Source organism: Cervus elaphus, chromosome 30, assembly GCF_910594005.1.
Source record: "Cervus elaphus chromosome 30, mCerEla1.1, whole genome shotgun sequence".
Taxonomy (NCBI): Eukaryota; Metazoa; Chordata; class Mammalia; order Artiodactyla; family Cervidae; genus Cervus; species Cervus elaphus.
Window position 1 is genome coordinate 30,481,741 of NC_057844.1, and position 26,884 is coordinate 30,508,624.

Consider the following 26,884-nt stretch of genomic DNA (forward strand, 5'->3'; position numbering starts at 1 on the left):
TTTCCTTTTATTATTTTTTTTATTGCTTTACATCTGAGGTTTACAAGAATGCTTGACATTCAGCAGAAACCTAGAAATATTTGAATGAATAATTAATAACAAGTAAAGGATGGATAAGCAATGCCTCAAAGACACTCAAATGGCTAAGAGTTACTGAAAATATTCAGCCTCACTAGTCATCATGGAAATGTAACCAAAATCAGTCAAGGTTCTCCCTCCCCCGCCCAATGCTACTTTCTAGAGCTGATGAGGATTCAGCAAAACGACTCAAGTCATTATTAAAAGGCCAAAAATAAAAGTGCATATGCTTCGACCCAGCAATTCCACTCCCAGAAAATAAAACCTGGACCTGTGAAAATTTTTGTCAATAAGTATAAACAACAATAATAAAAAAGTACAAATCACTTCAAAATATAAATTGATGAAACAGTGGTAATACAATGTAACATTATGTAGCTATCCGAAAGGTGTCAAAAACTAAAGATGGAAAAAAATGCTCATTAAACATGAACACAGATCATTAACAGGCACAACACAAGCTTTTATTTCTTAAAAGTCTAAATGCATAAAAACATGAAAATGTCTGCAGTAGTTATTATCACTAAATGTTAAGATGAATACTCTGAAATCTTGGTGTTTTCTTGTGTGTTCCCAGTTTCTCCTTATAATAAACACGTGTCACTTTTGCAATCAGAAAAAAGGGAAGGGAGGGAGGTTTGGAAGTAAATTTGACTAATCAATTCTGAAGTTCTAAGTCCCTAGCAAAGTATTCTTTCCCCAAGATGGCCACCCTTAAACCTTAGTAACTCTGCTACTAATTCAAATCAACACAGCAGAAGGTGTTGTTTGGGCACCCGAGTTTAAATGAAGCTACAGGTGGAACATGTAAGTTCTGCACCTTTTACTGCTATAGTGACCACTCTACTCATTCCCAGCTCTACAACTTACTAGCTCAATGGCGTTTCCTTAACTGTTAAAGGTGGTTAAGAGTACTCTGCTCATAGGAACGTTGAGGTTTAAATGAATTAACATTTCATTTATAATAGAACCCAACATATGCAAGCCTTACATGTACTGGCTATTTCTGCCAAAACATAACTATTAGATGGTGTGTTCCACTTTGGCTACAGAAATAAGTGTCTTAGGGGAGAAAGATGATACTTATAATCTCTTAGCACATCAACACAAATATACATTACTTTTTCCTTTTATAGATCATTTTCTGATCACAACATTATGCAACATTCTAGTTACGAGTTTCCTGCCATCTTTTCTAAGGACAGAAAGAGGTGACAAATTGTATGGGGGAGGGGGGGGGGGGGTTTACATTCTATGCCACTCTACTGGTACAAGAAACATGCTTAGGCTCTTATCTAAGACCACAGCACCACTAGCAAAAACAGTCACATGTTCACATACCATATACAGTCACTTAAGTTTGTATCAACTAGTGTTTATCCTGAACCAACGAAACTAAAATTTGAAATGTAGAAATTTAGTGTACCCAACTATACAAATTGCTAGAAACTATACACTACTTTTCATTTTTAACATTTTCAAATCCTCATTCACCTACAACCACAAAATGAAGCCAAAAAGGAGAACACATTCAGCATCTTTTAAACTTATAAAACAGATCACAGGTTTCATGGGCATGCCGCTACTACTGCTAAGTCGCTTCGGTCATGTCCGACTCTCTGCAACCCCATGACTGTAGCCCGCCAGGCTCCTCTGTCCATGGGATTCTCCAGGTAAGAATACTGGAGAGGTAAAACCTTCAGTAGCTTACATTTTGTTCGTGACAAGGCCAGTGTGTCAAACATTATCTAGAAATACAGTACATTTTTCCAAGAGTAGTAATAAATATTAAACTAAAAAGAGCCAAAAGCACTCAACAATTCTCAAACAAATATTCATCAAAATGAGGTAAGTCTAATGTATCATTTGCTAAAGAATTAAACGCTGAAGCAGAAAAAAACTCATCAAAAATATCAGTCTTCATGGGACTTTCCGAGTTCAATGTTCTAATACAGGCATTATTTGTGAGTGAATCTGGCTGAAGTTCACTCTGGTTTTTCTTGGTGGGGCTACAGTAATTATGCTCCTGCCTCAGATGTGTGTTGTGGGGAATACTGTTTAATCCATTGGGAACTGGTGCCGGGATGTGACTGTCTCCCATTTCTAAATATCTGAAGTCAGCCTCCCCGTTTTCTGAAAGCTCTGTTGAAACCACACTGGTCGGGGACAGTAATTCTGCTAGAATTTCTTCATGCGTCTGACCACCGTATGGGGAAACACCGGGAGCTGTGGCACACCCTGATTTATTATCGGCAATGTCAATTTGACGCTGCAGTTCTTGCAGCAAGCCTTCTATTGACTCACCATCATTTGGAGACCCACAATGGGATACCTGTTCTGAAGGTTCACTTGGAAGTGTTCCGTTTTGGGGGGAAGACATCAGAGCGGCTAATTTCTTCTTTTTTGCCTTAAGTTTTTTAAGAAGTTTTAGACGGAGTTTATGAATCTGACCCTCAACTGTGTCTCCATGGTTTGGTGAAGAAACACCATTTTCATTTCCATGAGAATTGTGGTTGAGGTGAGCTCCACAGGAGGCGCTTTCACATCTCTTCAAAACTTCCAAATCACCAGTGCCATCAGCACAGGGAGGGGAAGCTGTGCTGGCTGGTGACTGATGGCTTGGCGGAGAGTTACTCACCAGAGGCGGCTTAGCTGCCCTCCTGTGAGCTTTCCTGGAGGCCTGGCTGGCCTTTTGTCTCGAACCTTTAGTTTTAAAGCCACCAAAATTACTTGCCCCCTTAACTGAAGGCTGCAAATCAGTCACAGTGTTTCTGTTATAAGCTGAAACACAGGATGGCATAAAAGAAACACCCTTGCTTAATAAGCCTTTAACCCAACTTCCCACAAATGGTTTCTTATGATTCTCTTTCAGAGGTGGATTCTGTAACGGCTTAGCTATTACAGTTTGAGAAAATGCTGTGGTTTCTTTTTCCTTCCAATCAGATACCTGAGATGTAACATGCTGCTCTGGATGTAACTTCTCAGTTTCTGGTGCAAGAAACTGTTTCAAGGAAGCATTCCTCTCTAGGGCAACTGTACCCTCAGTGTCTACTGACTTTACTTGCTGTGTAAGGTCAGCAGCAGGCTGAGTAACTACAGTATCTTCTGTAGTCACCTGTACTGATGGCATAGTTAACAGTTGGGATGAAAAGCTTAAATCCATAGACTGGTTGTGGGTAAGCCTGTCCTCGGATGGGGCCACTAAAAAAGCTTTGAGTGGCTCCTCTGACTGCAAAGTGTTTGCTTCAACAACCCCTGTATTTTCTGCCACAGGTTTGTGTTCTAATAAAAAACCTTCAGAGTTGGACTGTACTTCTTTAAGTGTCAAAGGTAAGATCCTGCTGTCAACTGAACCTTTCAGATCTGGAAGGGAATCATGTCCAGGAGCTACAGCTTCATCCTGTGAGAGGGTATTAGGAACCATGGACACATCTGTGGGATGCATTCCTGAGGACGGTTCAGCTGAGGCAGCTTCGCCTGCAGAACACGCTGCTGGAGATGCTTGCTTCTCGTCGCCAAAAGTGTACTGGTCACTAGTCTTTTTAAGTGGATGGCAGGCAGATGCTCTATCTGTCATCTGGGATATTTTTCTTTCCCAAATAACAATATGTATCTCCGAAGCAGGAACCTGAAATGTCTCATGCCTTTCAGAACACAGGCCTTTTAAGTCATCACATTCTAGCCAACTTCCTGAGTAATTGGGAGTGAAAGTGAAAGAGGTTAGACATTCAAACAGACCACTATCCTAGGTTAACTTTCTTCTGGCCTTTTTAACTGCTATTATTACTGAATACCTACCAAAAGAGAACTTGAAAACATGGCCTTATCCTTATGTCACCATTTTTCTCTGCTGAATGTCAAGTCCTTGGATTTGGATAACAAAAGTTATGGACTAACACGCAGAAATGTGAAAAACTGAGGCAGTGTTTACTCTTTTCTAAAATGCTCATAAAAATCAAGACAGAAGTATCTTTAACTTCTGGAATTGAGAATGCAGTATCACCTGATATATCTAACAATATCAGAAAATAGATTTAAGTTTTTCATATATATGAATTTTCAAGATAAATGAAGCTTGTTACCTCAAGTACCAACATTTAATTTGATTATTTTATTGGTGGGGGGGAGCGGTTAGGAAAAAAATAAAAGCTTAGGTTTTTGGGTGTCTGCTCTTTAATTTCTGAGCTCCTGTTTTCTCATTTGTCAAGTAGGGATGAGGTGATCAATGACAGGGAAAGACATTAAATACCCCCTCTAAAACACCAAAAAATCCCAAACAAAACTATCTGCTAAATAAGTTTATGTCGATACAGTCTTATAAACAATCTGAACCCACTACTTCTTATCCTATACCCATTAAAACTTTGAGAATATTTTCTTTGCCTAGGTCAGTGGATCTCCACCACACACATATGTTAGAACCATCTGATTACTATTTGGGCTGAACCCTCAGAGACTGATTCACTGCTCTAGAAAAGAGCCAGGACATTTTTTATAAGCTGACCATACAATTTTTATATATTTGTCAAAGTTGGAAAACACCCAACCTCTTCTCTCTGAAGAGGATTTTTCATTCTGTAAAATGCAATTAGAAAACTAAAATTTTTTTTCAAAGTTTTTTTTAAGTTATTGAGAACTAATGTCCCCCTAAATTCTGAAGTAGGGTAAAACTTTAAGGTAATATCTATATTTATGAGTTCCCATTTGCCAAGTGCTTTATACGCATATTGTGATATGTATCCAAACTATCCCCAGGAAGAACATTCAGTGAAAAACAGCAAACTATAAACCAACAGTAGTCTCTCACCTCAATCTCTGTTTAAAAAAGCAATATGCATATGCATGTGCATACTCATAAACATGCTGATATAAACAAGCAAAGGCAGCCATGAGGAGTGATTCTAAAGCAGGGTGATAAGGTAGAGGGTGGGGTTGTAACAGGCAAGGACGAGAAGAGAGAAAAGAATGTCAAGGCAATGTTTGTCTTAACAACAAACTAGAGTTCAGTCCCTATGCCTATTATCATAAAAGAAAAATGTTTAAGCACTTACCATCAGCATCTAAAATCCATGTTATAAAATGATTATTTGCTTGATACTGAATTACAGAGGTTACTTCAAAAATACAGCCTTCAGAATGAAATGAATAGCGCTGCAAGTCATTATGGGGTAAGCCTTCCACAAAGTGCAACATGAATACGAGAGAGACTCTGTAGGGAAGAAAGGCAAGAGAAGTCAAATGAATGTGATGCCATGTGTCTGGCTGCACAAAAGACGGTCTGAGGCAAGTGAGTCACACGGAACACTCCCAAGGCCAATTGCACTGCTTTTTCTTGAGAACCTCCAGATGTGTGCCTTAATTAGAAATGGAGAACTCATTCGAAGACGTGTGTAACACTACACCCTTCTCAGAATGGTGTCACTGACAGTTGGAGGCCATCAAGCAGTAAAGCTCTAACACAGGCCATTAAACAAAACTTGCTCTGTAAGCCGCAACACCGCTTTGGCTTACAGAAGATCTCTTGAAAACTTCTTCACAGAATCAAAAGAAAAAAATCTAGACCTTTGAGAATTTTCTTTGGCACCAAGTGCCCAAATTAACTGCTTTTTTGTTAGATGGGACAGGTAATATGAGAAACAAAATAACAAACCTAAGATAGTCAAATAAACATTTTAAAAAATCAAATAAGCTAATATAATTTGGCCTATTTCTCTGTTTTCTCAGGAAATAGACAGACCCATCAAGTTAAAATTCTACTTACAAAAAGTTTACTTCTAAGGAAGTAGAAAAGATAACATACTGGTTGATTTACTATAAATTTCAAAACATCTGTAATTTCAAAAATACATTACTATAGTAACATGACAAACCAGAGAACAGAACCCAGAATAGGCCTTAAATAACTAAATTTAACAGAACTTTCAGGATTTACAAAAAATGTTGAATATCTCTTTCCCCAATATTTAAACAGATGTCAAAACTTACTTAGCTTATCAACATTTATTCAGCTGAAATAAACTTGAATCAGTGTCCAAAAATGTAGATTATCCAAAGTGACAAGGGATAATTTGGGATAATTTGTAAATTATCCCTTGTCAATCTTTCTATTAGAGAATAATCCAGTCTTTATATACCTATAAATAAAAAGTCCTGCAAAACTGTCTATGTCAATAAACTCTGTTTTTTGCCACATATTGATCTGCGATGACAAAAGTGGGGAGGATAACTTAAAAACTGTGAAGCATTTGAGTGTTTAGAAAATTAATGGGCATTTAAAGAATTTGGAGAAAATTCACAATGCATATATAACAAAGCAAATGAAAACACAGGCAATCAATAACTCTAGGAAGAGTAAAGAGCTATGAAAGAGATGAAACATAACCACATATACTCCTTGGCAGGAGAAGGAATGTAAGTATACTCCTAATAAAAAATGAAGTACTGATTTAATCAAAAAATGTAGTCATATTGGAAGGACAGGGAGAGGTTAAACACAGGTAGGGCCCAGGTGGTGGTGTGAGAGCCCCAGTTCTCAATTATTTTAAAAGGAGAAGACTGTACAAAGGTGGCAAAGGTACACTGTACTGAAATGTCAAAGTGAACGCTACCTTAAAGGTTTAAAGCAGGTGCCTGGAGATGGACTAGGAGGGGCGCTGTTCTTTTCTCCTTTTAGGTCTTGGCACTAGTAGATTACCTGAGATTTTGTTACTTAGATGAAAGCAAAACCTTTAGGAAAGGTTCTGAGAGATTTCTTGGCACATCCAAGGCCATCGGAAAAAGGGAGGAGAAGGTTAATGTCACTGGTTCTTTACCACATCAAATGAAACCTCAAAACATGTCCTTTATGTAGGGACAAAGTTACAGAGGAGGTACGTGTGTGAGTGTATTAACAAAAAGAGAGAAACTGCCTAACATGGAATTGCTGCTGCTGCTAAGTCACTTCAGTCGTGTCCGCCTCTGTGCGACTCCAGAGACGGTGGCCTACCAGACTCCTCTGTCCCTGGGATTCTCCAGGCAAGAACACTGGAGTGGGTTGCCATTTCCCTCTCCAATGCATGAGAGTGAAAAGTGAAAGTGAAGTCGTTCAGTCGTGTCTGACTCTTCGCGATCCCATGGACTGCAGCCCACCAGGCTCCTCCGTCCAGGCAAGAGTACTGGAGTGGGGTGCCACTGCCTTCTCCGAACGTGGAACTGATCTGTGAGTTTTTAGAGATGGGGCTTCTGATAACACTAAAAAAGAAAATTCTGATCAGTCCACCCACTGAGGAAAAACAGAAGGGTTGGTGATATACAATGAAGATACATCTGCTCAAGGGCAGCAGAAACCTTACAGAAGGATGAAGAATTAGCACGCTGAAGTCTGGGAGAAGATGGAAACTCAGACAGATGAGCCTATGGCTCATTTTGAATCATCTTAATTCTTGAAATCAGGTTAAGGAAATCCCAGAATTCTTATGACTCCAGGCACTTGATAGAGGTGAAGAAAATGGAAGTTTAATAAGCTTAAAAAGAGAGAGAAGACAAAGAAAAAAAGGAGGAGAGATAGTAGGTGTGGAGAAAGATAATTACCCTAAGTCAGCTCTGCAGTGGTGTGTCACTTGAACAGCTTACCAGAGCTCCTGACAGAGAGAAGCACTTTGGCAATTCATAAACCTATGTTAACTCAAACTTCTGAAAAGCAGGTTGCAGTCATCACTTTCAATACTACACACTGGAAAAAAAAAAAGTAAATCCACATTCACTTTGTTCTAAAAATAGTAAGGCAGTTTAAACTCACTTTTCTAATACCATTTTTCTTATTTGTGACTTATTGTTGCAATTGTTACACGGACCAAAATGGGCAGCCTTAAGTGGGTGCCACTCAGGGATGACATTTGTAAAGGTGACCAGATTCTTCATACATCTATTAAAAAAAAAAAAAAAAAAAAAGACATAATTTTGATTAAGTTAAATTCATTCATGTTACCTTAAATCAATGTCTAAAACAGAAGGCACTTTCCTTTATTTATTCATACTTTCCTATTCCCACAAATCGATGTAAATGTTCTTTCCTAACCCTACCCTAGTAAAGTTCTCTGTAAGAACTCTCCATATTAATTATCTATAGTTTCTCAGCTATGAGATGAAAATGTTAAAGGCAGGGTTTCTCAAGGGTAATACCGCTGCTATATATTTTGCACTGGGTTATTCTTTGCTGGAGGGCACTGACCTGTGCACTGGAGGATGTTGGGCCTCATTCCTGGCCTCTCTATACACGAGAGGCCATAAGAGCCTCCAGCTGCAGCAACTAGCTATCTCCAGACACTGCCAAATATCCCCATTGGGCAGGAAAGAGCCCCGAGTGAAGGGCCACTGCTTTAAGGCTTTCAAATGTTCATCCTTACTCAAAAAATTCACCATCTGGCTATCTGTTACTAACAACCAAAAATGAAAAGGGGCACTTACAAAAACATATTCGGGAATAGCAACAACTTAATTATTTTGATCCTTAAAAAATATAACAATATCAGTTGTGAAAACATTAGGTTTTCACAGTTTACATGAGTTCTAAATTTTGCACTTAAGCCTGAATATTTGATAGCAACAGCATCTGCAAACATGATGTTTACAGACGCACACTACAATTCAACTCGATTAACAGTATCTTTAAAAGAGCAATTATTTATTATCTAAGAGACACCACCTTCTTTTATAAATAACAACTTAAATAACTTATGTGTGAGGTAAGCACAGGCTGTTACAAAGAGATCAATTCTCAGGGAAGCTAACATTTTAAAGGCAAAGCCACATAAAGGTATCAACAAACGCACTGACTGTTATTTCTGCTATATTCTCAGTTTCCAAAGATAAATATTAAGTAAAGGCTCCTATTTTTCATTAATAAAAGGAGTTTGTCTCAGCAAATAAGCATTAATGCTCCACATGACATCTCACATTCCTTAGCACGTACTACACATAAGGCACTGAGCCAAACACTCATCTACCAAAACATCCCTGTGGCAGGTGCTCTTTTCATCCCCATTTTAGAGATGAGGCAAATGAGACACATCAGATAATAAACCCAACAGACATGAAATGAGTTCAGGGAGCCCAACTCCAAGGTCTTTAACTGCCTGCAGAAACTATCTTCTGAATCAAGTCAAAAGCTCTTAAACTAGCACTAAAAACAGCAGCACACAAATGAATGAGTTTGCTGATATTCTTCCACCAGATTAAGTGAAAGTAAGTTTCAGTGAAATGCCACTTCATTTTAAGCTTTCCCCCTTGAACTACTTTTACTTTTAGAGCAAAAAACTTTAACCAAAAAAAAAAGGGGGGGAGGGGGTAAGTGGTAGGATGATTCTTTCCCTTGAGCTCTCAGAGTTTTTCTATACAGCTCCAAAATGCACTTTTCACTTTGTATTCAAAGCCAACAGATCAAAATACCTGCTAAGTCACTGGCCCTCTCTTATGTTTCCATGTTACTTCCCTAACTAACTGTCTGAATTTGGCCAGAATAAAGATGATTTCTGCTGAGTCCCTGGCACAGAGAATATGCTCAGAGAAAAGCTGTCAAACAACGGAGATACAGATTCTGGAAAAGCTATCATCAAGTTGACTGTCATCTTCAGGCTTGTTTCTGTTATTTATATTATTTAAGACCCAGGTGGAGATTAGGCAGCATATCTCAGTGAGCAGGAAAAGTCTGAGGGAACAGAAAACCTAAGCCTGAGTTGTTCCACTTACTAGTCTGTCACCTCAGGCATCAATTTAACCCCTTACAAGTTTCAGTTTCCATACATGTCAAACGAGGAGAAAGTCAGATAATTTATAAAACTCAATGCCAGGAGACCTAGAAGCAGATGTTTGTTCTAATACTCACACAAAGTTACTTAAGTCCTAGGTATGAGTGAAATGCTAAGTCTTACTCTGTTCCCTGACAGACAGGGAAGTCTGGTGTGCTGCAGTCCACAGGGTCACAAAGAGTCGGATACAACTGAGTGACTGAACTGATTAAAGAAAAAAAATGCTTCCTGGTTCTACAGCTTGGATTTCCTAGAGCATTCTCTCACACTCAGCTCTCCTTGACTAATCCCTAAATAGTCTCAATTAAGATAATGAATATCTAAAGTAGTATTTTTTCATATACATTTATTCAATAACTTGGAGACTCCAAATTTTCTAGTTTACTAACAGGTGAATTCAAGAAAAGAGGAAAGGATTTACCTCTATTATAACAGTATAAATGACCAACAGAACCAGCATGGTCATATTTTAACTGCCAGCCAGCCAGTGACTTTCTCTTATGTGGACACAGCGAGGGTGTTGTGTCTGATAAATTTTCTCTCCCTGACTCCTCTTCCAAAACCTAATTTCTCTATTTTTTTTTAATATGGTAGCTGTATGGAAGCAAAATAACTTTGCAGCTTCTTTCTTCTCCATGTTTCGTCCTGAGTACCAATCTCAGGGTCATGTACAACAATCGTGATCTCTCTAATCCTCACCTAGAGGCAGCAGGGAAGTAGAAAGCATGGCTGAGACAGTTCACGTGTAGAAGGATTCTGGTGGTGGCTGGTCTTTCATAGGACTAAGGGAAGGAATGGGAGAGCATAAGTTACCTCTAAGATCTGCTGCCAGACTCTGGGAGCCTAAAATCAAGTTTCCACAATGTTGAAAACAAGCAAACAAAAGCCCTAGTCTCTAATATAGGAGTAAACAAAACACATATGGTTTTGCAAAGAATTCTAAGAGGTGTACTTACTCAGCAGGGAATCCAGGGGAAGTGGGGGAGGCAGGGGACTGTGCTACTTCACCATTAGTCCCCACTTCCCACTAAAGAACTTCTTAACAAAATTCCTTCTAGTAATCTATCAAACCATTTATTTATTATTATTATTGGTACTCTTTTAGTATGAAAAAGCAAGTAAATAATGCAGTTTCTGGGGCTCAACTGTTTCCTTTTAATCTTAGCAGTGGAGAAACTTCAATATACAAAAGGAAATTTTATCAAGGGTAAAGACAGCAATGCTACAAGTGGAAGCAAGTTTTCTTCATATTTCATTACTTGGAGACATTTTCAACAGAATGAATCCATTAAAGAAAATAGAAACACTAACCTGTTTTGATATTTGTGCCCACAGTGTGAACATTCAAAATTCCAAGAAAAAGAGTATGTGAAGAGCTGTTCAATGTGGGGTTCTATTTTTAAGAGCAGGGGAAATGCAAACACAGGGCTTTCCATATCACCTTGAAGAAGAAAAAGAAAAATTATTGCTCATAATGAACTGAAAAAAAATTACAAATCGTCATCTTTTCTCACTATATTCACAGTATGAATATATGGGAATATGTATATACGACAGAGTAAGTTATTCACAGTTAAGCAAGAGAAGTTTTCGAAGCACTTTCTAAAAATGTCCATCATTTTAATTAACACTCACTATCTTTCATTTGTCTTGGTGACACTTATGAAAACACCTAAGACAAAGATACAGAAGACTCATATGGCCCCCTAGATAAGCTTTCTTGGGGGAAAAAGAAATCCTCAGAACTGTGACAGTTCTAAAGCATCATAAAAACAAAGCAAAAATATATAGATTTGTTTGGTACAGATGCTAAAAATAATATAACTGGAGAAACACTGTAGGATAATAATTTCCGAGTTGGACAAAAGGCCAACTCTACTCTGACTCTCTTGTTCTACAAAGTGGTAAGGGCATGACACACCAGGCTCAGAGGACCAGACTCTGCAGCCACTACTCTTCTTAATCTTTTAACAATTAAACTTCAACAACTTTAAAACTAAAGAACATCTGAATTTTGTTGTCATCAAAACAAAAGCTGAACTGTGGATTCTGTCTTCTGACTTGGAGAGCAGCACGTTAGGAGGAGGATTTAGATTCTCCTCACATTCATCCTCCAATTGCTTTCCCTCCTTTCTATCCTCTGGGGAGCTTAGATGCTGCCTTACTGATTTGGCCCAAGGACTAATCCAAGCCCTGCCATTGCCTCCCTCCCCAGGGACAGCCTCACTTCCGAAGTTCACTTCTCCCCAATCCTGGACTACAGTTGTCTGGAACATAGTCGAGAAGAGTCATCTCGGCTGTACTGAAAGGCAGAATAGTGGGTCTTCCTGCCTAAGAATCAGTGGTCTTAGGCACCACTCTATCAGTATCAGTGGTCACAAAGGTTATTTTACAGTCCCACTGCTATTTTTGTAAAAAAAAAAAAAAAAAAAAAAAAAAAAGAAATCCAAAACAAAATGCTTTTCATAAACAGAAAGAAATAACAAATTAATCTCCTAAAAATGAACATCATATGCATAGTGTGTAGTATAGCATGAGTTTGTAATTAGTTATCAGCCTTTAAATGCTCACTCTGTTGAAACTAATATCAAGTGAAAAAGTAAGTAATTTATATTACATTATGACAACATAATCTTTAGCTCAAAAAACACATAGTTCTCAACAAATCAAAATATCACAAAAGAGCTCAAAACACAATTGAATAAGTTGTATGATTACAGACCATTTTAGATAATGTACATAGCTCCTAAAATGATCTTAATTATTTTTCCTTTGATTATCAGTTTTAGGTTTCTAAAGCATCCTACTAGAGAAACATAAAATACCAAAGCTTATTTCTAATTTTGATAACCTCCTGTCTAAATTAAGTGGTTTCTCTGTCTCTACTGCCTTAAGCCCAACTCCAGCTCAACTATAGATCTTCCTCAACTCATGACAGGGTTATGTTCCAATAAACCTATACATTGTAAGTGGAAAATATTATTAAGTTGAAAAGGCATTTAATCCTCCTAACCTACCAAATATCAAAGCTTAGCCCAACCTACCTTCAATGTGCTCAAAACACTTAACATTAGACTACCGTTGGGCAAAATCACTGAATACAATATCTATTTTATAATAAAGTACTGGATATCTCATGTATTTTATTGAACACTACACTGCAAGTGAAAAGCAGGATGCTGGTCTGGATCCAGAATGCTTGTAAGCATATTGGTTGTTTACCCTTGTGATCTCATGGCTGGCTGGGAGGGGCAGCTCACTCCCACTGTCTAGCATCACAAGTGAGTATCATAGGGCTTATCACTAGTCTAGGAAAAGATCACAATTCAAAACTCAAAGCACAGTTTCTACTGATTGCATTTCTCTCTTTAACACCATTGTAAACTGAAAAAAAATCAAAAGTCGGACCACCGAAAGATGGAGGCCATCTATATCTAGTTTGCCTATTTCCCTGAAGTATCTTGTTCATCAGGATGCAAACTTTCCAGTGACTCCTTGCTGTCTAGCTATTCAGGTTTTCTCTTCTGTTACTGGCTCATTAATGTGTCTGGCCACTTTTCTATCAGGTTTTTTCTTTTTTTAAAAAACTGATGTACAAGAATCCTTCATAAGATATCCTGGATATTATTTCTTTGTGCTATCTTTACACAGAGGTTTTAAACTTTGATGTAACTGTAGTCACCAATCTCTAGTAAAGTAGTGACCTATATTTTCTTCCAAAGTTTTACAACTCTGCTTTTCATGTTTAGGTCTTTAAATATGTGAATACTGGAAGTTTCTTTCTAATTATGCTGTGAAGAAGGGCTCTAATCCCACCCACACCCTCTCCACCCAATCAGGAACCAACCATCACCTAGGAAGAAACCAAACGCGGGAGGGGTGGGGGGCGGGCGGGTTTGGATCTGGACTTTCTATTCTGTTCTATTGGTCTGTCTATCCTGACACTGGTACACAACACTCAAAGACTAATTTACTCTCTACACTTACATAAATAAGTAGACACCATAAAATCCTGGCTTTTTCCTTAAAAAACAAAAAACATATATACAATGAAGGAAAAGAAATATCAAATTGAAGATAGCAGTTACCTTTGTGGTGAGGTAAGGAATAATTGGGAAAGAGCACAAAAAGGGTATTAGTTGTAATATTTCTTAAACTGTGAGGAGGGAGAGCAAAGAGGATAGCTTACAATGTGTTTTTTTTAAAAAAACAATAATGAAAATGATGAAGTGTCTGGCTGATCTTAAAAATGTAACCAACATTCCAAGCCAGTATGGGTTCTACTTCTCTTTCTTTAGTGGTTTAGAATACATGTTAATATTCAGAATGAGGACACACACACTGTAAGATTCCAACGTGCTCCCAGAAGCAAACGTCAGGTTTCATTAGTCAGACCTTAAGCACTAACGTAGCCCCTCTCACTGCTGACTGAGTAGTGCAGACACAATGAGAGGATGCTACTGTACCGGAAAAGCTACATCCCTGCCCAATTGCTAGGAGTGCACAGTTTTCAGACATCCCTTCGCTGTTATACAGAAATCCACATCCAAGGTAGCAGTAGACCAAGACACAATCTTCCAAATATTTATAATGAGCAGGGATAAGCAGGGTGGTGATTCAGACTGGGGAAGAAACCACTCTTTAAAATTCAACTGGGAACTGGAGTAGGGAACCTGAATAAAACATCTCAGGTCACTCTATGGGGGAACTGATAGCCGCAAAATGCAACACGGGAGCCCCTCAGTCTACACTCTGGCGATCTTATGGACAAGGCTCCTCTAGGATGAGTCCCCACTCAACAGATGAGTGGCTGGAGTAGTCTACTGGGGGAAAGGACAGGGAAAGGAGCCAATGGTGTAACCCCTGAGTGCTGACCTGGCTCTGAGAACTGCATCCACTCTGAAGGCATGGAACACACGTGTGCATATTTATATAAAACAACTCCATCCTTGAATGATTTAACCAGTGATATGTTTCTACCCAGATTCTCCCTTCCAAGAATCTGATCATTCCAAGTAATAAAACAGTGTTGTATTTCCTTATGATATAAGTATGTCTTTACAGTAGATGAGTAATACAATTAAATTCCACAAATTACTTACCTAATGTACATCTAAGCTGAGGTTGAAGTCTAATAAAAATTTCATCTCTGACTTCATTCAGACAGGTCTCTATCTTTGCAAATATTTCTGAAGGAAGCTTTTTACAATCTCCATCTAATAATAAAATATAGAACATTATTGATTTCTCATCAACCTGTATCTTTCTATAGACAACACATTATCAAAAATGAAAGTTTATCAGTCAAATTTTCCAGAGAAAATGGAAAACTACAAAATTCCTTAATTCTTCTTCTCTTTGTAGTATATCATGTGTGTAAGTGCTTAGTCAACTCACTTGTGTCTGACTCTTTGTGACCCCATGGACTGCAGCCCACCAGGGAGTGTCCATGGGATTCTTTAGGCAAGAATACTGGAGTGGGTAGCCAATTCCTTCTCCAGAGGATCTTCCCGACTAAGGGATTGAACCCAAGGTCTCCTGCACTGCAGGCAGATGCTTTACCATCTGAGCCACCAGGAAAGTCCTGTAGTATACCATACATTCCCTCAGTCTTTTTTAACAGCACGGTATCGTTAGTACTGACTGACTGGCTCAACATCATTCTACCCAAGTAAAATCTCAGTGAAAAGTTTTTCTCACTGAAATAATCACAGGCCTAGCTAAAGAGCTACACATTAATGTTCTGCCCATCTCTGAAACATCTGAGGCCATTTCTTTCAATGCAATTGTTCCTTATGCTAAGACAACTTCTAATCAGTTAATCTTCTCTGTATGACTTCTACTGAACTTAACTAGATCACAGAACAGATAAATTTATAAGGAGTGTTAATATTATGATTACTTCCCAAACAAACATTTGGTATGTTTCCCTCCTTCTACATCTTTTTTTGGGGGAGGGGAAGGAAGGAGGGCATGAGGGGTCTTCACTGACATCACTGCATTTTGTACAATTCCACATTCTGCTTTTTTTAACACAAATGTGCCTCAATAAAAATTCTGCAGGCTAGTTATTACACTCCAACTGAACCATAGTTTTATTGGCCATTCCCTATCGCTGGACATTTAAGATTTTTCTTTTTTTTTTTTTTACGATTATAAATACTATTATCATGAACATCTTTGGGCGCATACCTGTCCATGTTTTTGACATTCTTTAGGGCAAAAATCCTCAAAATTACTGACAGAAAACGAAGATTAACAAAATTATTTTGAGTAAAAGTCTCCATATGCACCTGAATCTAATTACTCTTAGGCTACTAGATTTTTTCATTTCAATCTCTTACAAGTAAATAATTCATATAGCCTGATCACACACTGCTTGTGCGCTTCACTATGAGAACATCTGGAGTATCCTATAATATGAAGTGAGCACTGACTAGAATTTTTGGTATCTGATCACACTGGGAAAAAAAGAGAAAACTTACAATCAACAGTAATGCAGCTGGAACAAATGTAATTACAACTATATGATAAAAGCGACAATTATCTTATAAAAAATAAATAAAATACTGAATAACCAAAGTCAAACTGCATAAAAGTAAGGATTCTCCCCTACCAGATACCAAGACCCAAAAGGCCATAATAATTAAAACAGCCTGGCACTGGTACAGCAACAGGAAAATATTCAAGGATGGGGAAACAATATATAAGATTTATATAAAAGATTGTAAGATCAAAGTCAAGCTGAGTAAAGATGAGGATAGCAAGACCTAAAAAGCCCTAATAATTAACATAGTGTGGTACTGGTGCAGAGATAAAGTGACTAAGAGGATAAAACTGGGTGCTAAGGAACTGCTTACACAGACTGTAATATGACAAAGGGGGCACAGCAGATCACTTGAGAAAAAAGGTGGAGCTAGAAAAACAGGCTATGCAATGGGAAAAAAATGAACCCTTACCACACACCATACCTAACTACCTCCCACTGAATTAAGAATTTCAAAGTAAAAAGCAAAGCTCTGTGACCTTTCAGTGAAAACAGGTGAATGACTTTCTCATCTTGGATAAAGAAAACATTTCTTTTTAAAGTCACAAACATTACTAGCTACAAAAAGAAAGATGAACAATTTCTGTACATCAAAAGACATCTTTAAAAAAGCAAAAGCACAAGATACAAACTGGGAGATGTAGCAAGCTATCTGACATAAATAAATAGAGCAACAAGGACATATAAAAGCTCAAATCAATAAGCACATGACAACAGAACAAAGAGATATAAGACACAAACAGGCTTCACAGAGAGAACAGAGGGTCAATCTATATAGGAAGAGCTGTTCAACCTTTCTAAAATTGGGGAAAAGCAAATCAGGACCATTTTATATCATTCAAATAGCAAAAATCTCCAAGTCTGAAAATAAACAAGGGAGGAAATATGGATGAGGAAGATCTCATCTACATTGCTAATGGGAGTATACACTGGTACAACCACTCTGGAAAACCATTAGCCTTTATCCAGTCTGTGTGAACTCAGAGTCTATCCTGAGATAGATCCAAGGGAAACTCTCGGGCCCCAAGAGATTGGCCTAAAAACAGTCACAGCAGCAGTATTTATGATGGCAAGAATCAACCCAATGATAGATGAATAAATGCACTGCTATATTTACAAACTGGTATTCTAACAAACTGGAAATATTACATAGCAATTAAAATTGGTGAGCCACAGATACAAGCAGCTTTACAGATAAATATTTATAGAAAAAAAGGTCCCAGAAAAAATATACTGTGTCTTTTTAAATAAAGTTCAAAACATTAAATTTGGCAATACCTTACTTAGCCATATATATGTAGGAAGAACTATTTAAAAAGAAGAAATGATAAAATACATTTTAGGATAATGATTACCTTCGGGGGGAGTAGAGGATGGCATGGGGAGGAATACATAGGTACATGTAAATCATTGCAAATATTTTATCTTGGGTTGGAGGTGGTTCCTGGGTATCCTATTTTATAAAAAAATAAAAATATATCCCTGTGAAGTGATTTTTGGAGAGTTGTGGGATTATGGGTGATCGATTTACTTGCTTTATTCCACTTTACAGCAACTCACAAACTTACAAAAGTTTTACTTTGATGGACTCTATGTTGACCACCATTGACCAAAAGATAAGATATAGCCACAGACTCTACTCTTTTTTTTTTTTTTTTTTTTTGTGAAAAAGACTGCCTTTCGGGCAGTCATAACACAACTGGTATTATCTCAAGCTTCATGATATGGTCCCTTTGGTCCCTGCTCCAAGGTCTTGATACAGAACAATGGGTATTAATGGTATCTTTTTCACGTGCTATGAGACAAGTTCAACATTAGTCTCTCTAAAAAGTAAAGAGAAATAAAATGTTATTACTAACCTTTAACCCCATCCAGCTGACTGGTGTGCAGAAGCATATTGGCGTGATTATACCTGGTAAACAACCACCTGAACATGGACTCCTCTTCAGAGCACAGGTCAGTCACAGTGCTTTTCAGCCCTTCCAAGTGCACCAGTGCTGCCAGGATACAGTCTAACCAACACAGAGCATGTGCATTTTTCCACTGGACACATGAAGTCTGGCAAAATGAGGTATGTTTGCTCTCCAGTGGCTTTTCCAGTTCAGATGCACATCTTTCATTTTGAGGATGAGTCCCTTCAGTTCCAGAAACATCAACCATGATAGCATCTTCCTCAGGAGCCATGTCAACAGTATCAGCTTCCAAAGCCTCATTCTGCTCCCAGGAATCAGCTGTCCTAACTGGATTCTGCTGTCCATTGTACAGTGAACCAGGTAAGCCTGGTGAGGTTCCATCATATTCTCCTCCATTATGGTTACTGTTTAAAACCTGTTCACTGTCAATATCTCGAAGATTTTTAGTCTTTTTGGAAACTGCTATAAGAGGTGACTCTTCACAGTTGGCTTCTAAGATCTTTCTTTTTTGAGGCTTATTTGGAGTGTGACAATTTTCCAAACCAGGAGAAATTAAGTTATTAAGTGATTTAGAGCCCAAAGGATAGATGCACTAGAAAGGAAAAATAAAAATTCAAATAAGCTCAAGCTTTACTTTACCATTACTATGTCATGAAAAGTATGTATAAAATGTTAGCATTAATTTGATATGAGAGGGTATATGATATTATCAATCTAAATTTGAAGGAACAAGGATAAACAACTAATCAAAAATTTAGTCCTCAAAAGAGTAATTTTTTCCTAGTTAATTTGAATAGTCAAGGGTTTAATCTAAACTACACCATGGTAAGCTTACAAGGAAAACATACATATTTTTGCTTTAACAAAGAATCCAATGTTGAATGAACCAAAAATTCTAAAATTTTATGATGAGTGTACTATTCTTTTGGGGATAGGTATACTGCGTGGAGAAGGAAATGGCAACCCACTCCAGTAGTCTTGCCTGGAGAATCCTATGGACGGAGGAGCCTGGTAGTCTACAGTCCACGGGGTCGCAAAGAGTCGGACACGACTGAGCGACTTCACCTTCACTTTATAATGCGTGGCTTTAAAAACTAAAAAAGTAGTTTCAATGTAAAAAGTTGCAAAGAGTAATGTCTGTTTCATAGTTTTTGAAACTGAGTGTTAACCTAAGAACACATCAGTGGATCAACTTTACAACCACACTGGTTCTCAAAATTAAACTGGTTGAATTTTAATGACTTCACCATGCATGAACACAATTACAGCCAAATAGCAAAAGTGTAAACAAATCACTAACATAACCAACGAATTTTCCCTAAGCTTGAACACTAGCAAAACATTTTATAAGACAGATGCAAGAAACCTACATCCTGTATGCCTTCACTTAAAACATGCCTTCTTCTATACATGTATGGTAGACAGCCACCTCAGTGGCCTCTAGTGAACTAAAGAACTCTATCTCCAGGTAGTCGGGCCCTAGAGTCAGCCCCCTGCCACAGCCTCGGGCTTGGCCATGTGACTAGCTGTGATGGGACATGAACAACCAGGATGCACACAGAGGCCTGATGCACTGGCTGACTGGACTTGTCCTCTCGCAGCCCTCTTTCTGGAAAACACTTTCTTAGTTTCAGTTATTGCACTGTAAGGATCCCAGTTAGCCTTATGGAGCCTTGTGGAAAAGAAGTGAGATCCTGGCTGACTACCTGAGTTGAGTTCCCAGTTGGGAGCTGGCATCCAAAGCCTGCCACACAGACTAAATTTAGCTGTACCAGCCAACAAAATGGGAACTTAAGAACTGCCTTGACAACCCACAGAGTCATGAATGAAGTTGTTAAATCACTTTGTCACTAAGTTTTGAGATTTCATTTTACAGCAATAACTAACCGAAATGCACTAAGAAAGAAAGAAAGAAAGATGTCCGACTCTTATGATCCCATGAACTGTTGCCTGCCAGGTTCCTCTGCTCATGGGATTCTCCAGGCAAGAATACTGGAGTGGACTGCCATTTCCTTCTCCAGGGGAACTTCCTGACCCAGGAATTGAACCCAGGGCTCACACACTGCAGGTAGATGCTTTACTGACTGAGCTACGTGGGAAGCCTGAAATGCACTAAATCCTCCATTTTAAAATACAGCATCTTCTATACAAGTGAACACTATATTCCTAATATTGCACTTATTTAGAAATTCTTTAGTTTAACAGGACAAGTTCTTCATTTTTCCATTACTAACTAGTTGTTTAGTCACCATTAACTAACAACTTGATCCTCAACTTTTATACCCTGAGATTACTTCCTTAATCCTACCACATGTCAGACGACATAGAACACTTTAAAATCAATAGTGGTAATTTTGTATTCAAAAAGTTCTCCAAAGAAATTGAAAGCAAGACCTTGAAGAGATATTTGCACACTCATACTCACTATAGCATTATTCACAATAGCCAAGAAGTAGAAGCAAAGCAAATGTCCATGTACAAACAAGTGGATAAAGAAATTGCGGTATATACATATTAACACAATAGAATGTTATGCAACCTTAAAAAAGGGAACTCCTTTCATATGGTACAATATGGATAAACTTTGAGGTCATTATACTACGCAAAATCACAAAAAGACAAATGCTGTATGATTCCACTTATATGACGTACCTAGAGATAGTCACATTCATAGACAAATAAGAATGGCAGTTGCCAGGGCTAAGGGGAGAAGTTGTTATTCAATGGTTACAGAATTTCAGTTTTGCAAGATGAAGAAGTTCTAGAGTTCTTAAGTACATAATATTTAGAGGTTAATAACTTTCTCAGTGAGTCCCAAAGTTAATAAACCAACAGATGAGAGTGACAACATCTAAAGGACCCTCAGGAGGTTTAAAAGAAAAAAATCTTGAAATATATTCCCTCCTCTAACAAGTCTAACATCTTCATGTAATAACTCAGGAAACTGAGTGGAAAAATAACAGGGAATATTGAAAATTGCATACCACACAGATCTAGAGACTTTGATTATCTATATATTAAAATACACACAGTCTAAAAACTACAAAATGAGCACAAATTTAAACAGTGAAGAAAAAAGCAAAACGTTAAAACTTTGATACCATCTAAGATTAATACTTTACCTGCAGATCCTCACACAAAAAGACAGATTCTTGAAAACTAATTCGGTAAGTCTTTAAGGCTTTTAACTTTCCCTTCGCCCTACAAGCAGGGCAATACTCATCTGACAAAACTTTAGCTGAATCATAATTCTAAAAGAGAAAAAAAAGTAAATTAAAATAGAGACACTCACAGATTTTATCAAATTACAAAAAGTAAAATGGAAAAGTAACCAGAAAATTTTTTTTATAATTTCCACCTAGAAGCATCCTGGCAAGATATCTTAAAAGACAGCAAATAAAAGAAATGCATACAGGCTTTAATACAGCTATTATTCCAAAAAGTATATATTCTAGTTTTAAATATTAAATTAGGTGTTAAGAATAGCATTAGTTTTATTTGCAAGAAAAAAAGTAATGTCGGTTACCACTGAAAATAAGTTCAATATTTTCAAACAGTAAACCATAAGGTCTATGTCTTCTTTCTACTTTCACATATCAATGAAACAGAGAGGTTAAACAGAAAACAGTCTTTCGCCATTACTGTAAGATTTCCGTGGAAGATACAATTTTTTAGAAATTAATTGGTAAAATTAAAACCAAATTTAAGTCTCAAAAACAGGAGGGAAAAAAACCAACTTTGCACTGAGGCAAAAAATAAGTGCACTAACTTTTCCCAAGTACCCCACCATGTGGAGTGAAGATTTCCCTATATCAGCCCCTGGTCCAATCACTGGCAAACCATTTCCACTCTTCGGGGAATCCGTCATTCCGAGTCATTGGCTAATTTATGTCCCTTGAAACATGTCAATAGCACTAAGGATTTCTCAATGAACCCTGGAAAAAAAAAAGTCAATAGACAATTAAACAAAAATCCTATTTACTTTGAAAAAGAGCTATGCTATCTTAAAAGATGGATATACATTAAGTATATTTTGAGAACTCTATATCCTAGGTTAAACAGTTTCTAAAATTGTTATTTTGAAGTGAAAGCAAAATACCTAAATTTATTTATAAATCTAGCAAATTTCTGGGAAGAGGGCATAAAGCAGCAATAGGACCAGTCTTCATAGTAGGCTCATTTAAAAGCAAACTTATCAAAGCTTGTAGTAGAGTAAGCTATTATTTAACTATATCGATCAGAGTTTGAAAATCTAAGTTTTTAGTCTATATACAATTTAAAACAAATATATATATAAACATTATATTAAGAAAGTACTTTACAAAACCCAGATACATTGTGCTATTACCTGACAAGGACAAAAGAACCCCTTACATTCCTATTGCTTTCAACTACCAAGAATACATCACCAGCAGAGAACAGTGCCACTTCTTAAAAGCTGACAATAATGTACTTTATTTTATATTAAATAATTTGTAACAGAACAAAAATATAAAGACTGTCATAGTACAAATTACACATGTAATGAGTGTTTTTTGAGTGTAGTCCCCTGGAGTAGAATCCCATTCAGTCAAGTCAAAATCATGAGACTGGAGCTCAGTGTAAGGGAAAGTAATTGTTAACAGTAGTTTAGATTTAAAATACAAGGAAAACTAGACAAAGGAGAACTCTGAGCAGAGTCTATCACCACTTCACAGGGATGTTGTAGAACACTTTCAAGAAAAAAAGTTTCTCCAAAATCTAAGAATCCATGATTCTATGACAACCACCTCCTGGGAAACTGGGGCTCACAGATTCACTTTAGAAACTCGTTATGCTATTCTGTTTCAGAGGAATATACTTTACACAGCTTTCAAGCCAAGGAATAATTCCAAAAATAAAAATGCTCTTTAGAAACGCATCCGTGGATCTCAAGTTGCTATTCCTAAAGAAACATCCATAAGCAGGGTTTCTCAACCACAAGATTATAGACATCATAGACCAGATCAATTTGTTGTGGAGGCTGTCCTGTGGGTTAAGGGGATGTTCAGCAGCATCATTGACCTCTAACTGCTAGATGCCAACAGTAACCCCTCAGTTGTGACCATGTCTCCAGATGTTGCCAAATGTCTGTCAAATGTTGCCAACCAAGGGGGTTGGGTGGGGGTAGGGGGCCAAATTCAGGCCACTGAGTATCACTACCAAAAGGGTAAAAAAACAAGCTTGGTGCTTTATCCTTTTAAGTTCCTCAGGGACAACACCAATTTGTTAACTCTGGCTGGTTCTGTTTATAATCTACTCACAGAAGAGAACTATACAGAAGAGTCAAACTTCTAGGATTCAAGAGTGGCTAAAAGCACGGGCTTTAGGTTCAAAACTGTATTTGGAAAATTAGATGATTCTAAGAATTAAATGCAATGCGTGTAATGTTTAGCAATGTTTAGCACCTGACACACAGCAAACTTTAACTACTATTTAGTGCTATTTTATACATTATGCAGAAAACAGGCAGCATAGCTTGGATCATTTTGCAGTATTCTCAAAAAAAAAGACTGGTAAGCCACGTATCTGGAACAAATCTTTCTTGTTGAAAATTTCCATCTGCCTGAGGGATTAAGGAAACTTTTCCGGCTAGTTCTCTCTCTCTCTACTAAAGTAAAACACGGTAAGAATTCAAATTTGCTCTCCTGATCCTATCACCCAACAATTTCAATGGAAGAACAGGTAGGTTGGTGGTTGAAATCCTGAATATGCAGAAGCCCCAAAAGAAAATTCATTAAAATAAATAAATAAATAAAAATACCAGAGATAGGCTATTCAAGTCTTTCAAATACAACTTACTTGGTCCTAGATAGGAAACGCTGGGGTAGTTCTTATAACTTAATTTGTCCCTGAATAGACTGCCTTCATTGTCCTCCCTTCAAAAAACCACCTGCTCCTGCTCTTTTTGCTTGTATTTCTCCTAGACTTTGGCACCTCTATGCTTACAAACACACATACTAGAAAATTTGAGTGGTTCTCTAGTCAAAGTCATCAAATTCTGAGGACAGTTCTTTGGAAGCATCTCAAACCCCCACCTCTGTCTTCATCTCCATCTCCACTCCCTATCACTGCCAAAGTGATGCTTTTATTAAAGAAAAACAAGTCTGAGTCTGTCGCTGCTCAGCTTAAAATCAAGTAATGACTCCAATCTGATTACAGTAAAGTCCAAACAGCTCCGTGCGTGCGTGTTCAGTCGTTCAGTGTTACCTGAGAGCAATGCTAAGACCTAAATACCACAGCACTGTGAGACCATTGGCTTTCCAGTCTTTCCGTCTACTCCATTTCACCCTCCGCATTTTTTTTCGGAGCCGCACCACATCCCCCTCGCCACCGTTTTCATTACTTCTGTGAGCCACTGACGCTCCAGAAGCCCAAGTGTCAAGTACTAACCCAGCACGGACCCAGTACAGCAACAAAGCGTCAAGTTGGACCTGGGGCTAGCGAAAGCAGCAATTAAGCTGAAATCACAGCCCAGCGCAAAATGGGGAAACCTAGAGAACCAACTGCTCGAAGAAGGCCGTTTAAGCTTTCCCTCCAAGGAAGCGGGCTCGGCACGCGAGCTGTCAAAGGTGAGGCCACAACAGACTTGAAGCTGAGAGCTGGGGCTGGCTTTCGGCGCCCAGCCCTGTCTGGTACCCAAGCCAGCCGTCCTGAATAACAGACGAGGAGACGTCAGTTTCAAAACCCAACCTTGGAAACCCGAGAAGGTGCAGTGTTCCGTTAATTCACGCTCCTTATGAAGGGGGGGTGAGGGGAAACCTCTGGTTTCTCTTCAGCATTTACCTCTCTGAGTCCCAGCGAATGAATCTGTGACTCTATTCTAATACCTTACTCACCAAGCCTTTCCCCCTCCCAACCTAGCCCCTCCTTTCAAACCAGCGGAGTACCCCCACAGATCACCCCAGCTCCGTCCCCTTTTCCTATTTCAGAAGCTGAAGGAAGCTACTCCGTCTTCTCTTACCTGCCGTCGGCCCGGCCTTTCCTCGCGTCCGGGTCGCTCAGAACTCCCGTTCCAACTGGAGCTCCCACGCCAGAGCGCGACGTTCAACCCACGTTCTCCTCGGCCCGCTCCTCCCCCCGAGCCCCTCTGCTAGGAAAGCAGCTTCCGGTTTGAGTCCTCGGCGAAACACTTCCCCTTCCGGCTCTGCGTGGGGGCCCTGACAGGGCGTAAGCCGGGCAGGGAAGTAGGCGATGGGAGCACTTCCGGTCGGCCTCCGCAGAGAGGCGTGGCTTTCCGCTCGGCCGCCGCAGCCGCAGTTGTAGCTGCGGCGACGACTAGGGGCGGGGCCGGTGGCTGCAAGAGCCCGCCATATGTGAGTGGCTGGGTTTGGGGAGGCGACGTTTCTGGAAGCTGCTGGAAAGCGCTCGGGTGGCGGAGGTGACGCCGGCGGCCAGGCGGGGGAAGGCGGGGGAGAGTGGGGCGTGATTAAAACTAGTGCGCGGCCCGCAGCGGAGGGATTACGCTGAGGAAAGAGCCCGCGCGCGTCTCGTTGCGCCTTGGCCGGGCGATCCTGGGTCGAAAGCCGACGCTCCCTGAGTGACTTGGGTGGGCCGGCGGGCGGGCGAGGAGCGAAGGCCCCCACAGCTGGCGGAGGGTGCGATGGAGGGGCTCTCGGCCGCGCCCGCCCGCAGCGCCGAGGTTTCAGCGTCGGGGCGGGCGGCGCGGGGCCCCGGTAGTCCGCGCTCACGAAAGCCTCGGTCAGAGCCGAGCTGCCACAGAGCGTGTTCACAAAGGGTCACCACACACGGGCCTGCCCCTCCCTGTCTCCCTAAACCCCCGTCTGCGAGGCAAGGGCCTTTTTCACCAGGATTCTGGGTGTTTCTCCTCCTTTCCTCCCTCCCAGATCTTCTCACGGTAAGGGGAGTAGCCGCAGCACTGGGACCCCATTCTTGACTAGTCAGGGGCCGAGATGTCCTTAGCGCGCTCCTGTCAGCTGCCCTGCCTTGTTGCAACTTCAGAAAAAGGGGGAGTTCTCCATGAGTCGATGAGTTTTCAGGCTCTGCTTTCGTAGGAAGGTCATGTGGCTTCAGGGACATCGTGACCGCGCGTGCTGTTTCTTGAGTCTTGCATCCTGAATCTTGGGAGCAGCATATTCCAGAAGTCCTTCGCTCGATTGATCCTGCGTCCTAGAATAACAACATGTTTCTGACCCATTTCCTTACAGAATAGTCACTACTGGCATTTTGGACTGTGGGGCTTTTTTTTTTTTTAAAGTGGTCTCAAGCTAAATAATTTAAATATTTAATGCTGATCGTTTTGAAAAGATAGTATAGAGGAAGTCAGTCCCCTGTACCAAGAAATCCAGTGAGAGGGATTTTAGATTTCGTTACTACTGAATGTAAACAGCTAAGAAATGGAACAGGGAGTTTGTTTTTCTCCAGACTGAAAAATAGTCTGGTTTTTGTTCACCTTTTTTGTTGTTGTACTAGGTAAGTAACGTGCTGCTATTATTTGTTGTTAAGATCTAGCTTATTAGGTTTTCTTTTTCTTATTTTAACGAATTAGGAAAATATGAGAAGGTAGTATTTCGTTCTGAAAT

General features: G+C 39.2%; 1 protein-coding gene and 1 long non-coding RNA gene across 3 annotated transcripts in view; one reads left to right on the top strand and one right to left on the bottom strand.

Moving 5' to 3' along the window:
• USPL1 (ubiquitin specific peptidase like 1) lies at positions 1-25,450 on the bottom strand. 2 transcript variants are annotated; one of them, XM_043891527.1, is made up of 9 exons: positions 25,306-25,440; positions 22,093-22,258; positions 21,446-21,574; positions 18,270-18,915; positions 14,966-15,079; positions 11,175-11,304; positions 7,856-7,981; positions 5,130-5,287; positions 1-3,768 (listed from the first exon to the last, which is right to left on the bottom strand). In XM_043891527.1, exons 2-9 carry the CDS (start codon positions 22,189-22,191, stop codon positions 1,892-1,894), a joined length of 3,279 nt encoding a protein of 1,092 aa, XP_043747462.1. In that variant the 5' UTR covers positions 22,192-22,258; positions 25,306-25,440; the 3' UTR covers positions 1-1,891. The 2 variants fall into 2 exon arrangements, with proteins under 2 accessions (XP_043747462.1, XP_043747463.1); XM_043891528.1 differs by lacking the exon at positions 22,093-22,258 and having other exon boundaries at positions 25,306-25,450.
• A 104-nt stretch (positions 25,451-25,554) lies between these two features.
• The window catches only part of LOC122686460, a 118,372-nt gene continuing 117,042 nt past the window's right edge, over positions 25,555-26,884 (top strand). The window contains exon 1 of the long non-coding RNA XR_006338780.1: positions 25,555-25,657. This is a non-coding gene — a long non-coding RNA (uncharacterized LOC122686460). The remainder of the gene's footprint in view (positions 25,658-26,884) is intronic.

Bases quoted from the DNA above. Each gene is read 5' to 3' on its own strand.
- USPL1 (XM_043891527.1), bottom strand. From the start codon at position 22,191: ATGACGGATTCCCCGAAGAGTGGAAATGGTTTGCCAGTGATTGGACCA. The intron at 18,916-21,445 runs GTAAAGTATTAA...TTTCCTTTCTAG, and splicing joins TTTTGTGTGAGGATCTGCAG to TGCATCTATCCTTTGGGCTC. The intron at 15,080-18,269 runs GTTAGTAATAAC...TTTTATTATTAG, and splicing joins TCAGCTGGATGGGGTTAAAG to ATGGAGATTGTAAAAAGCTT.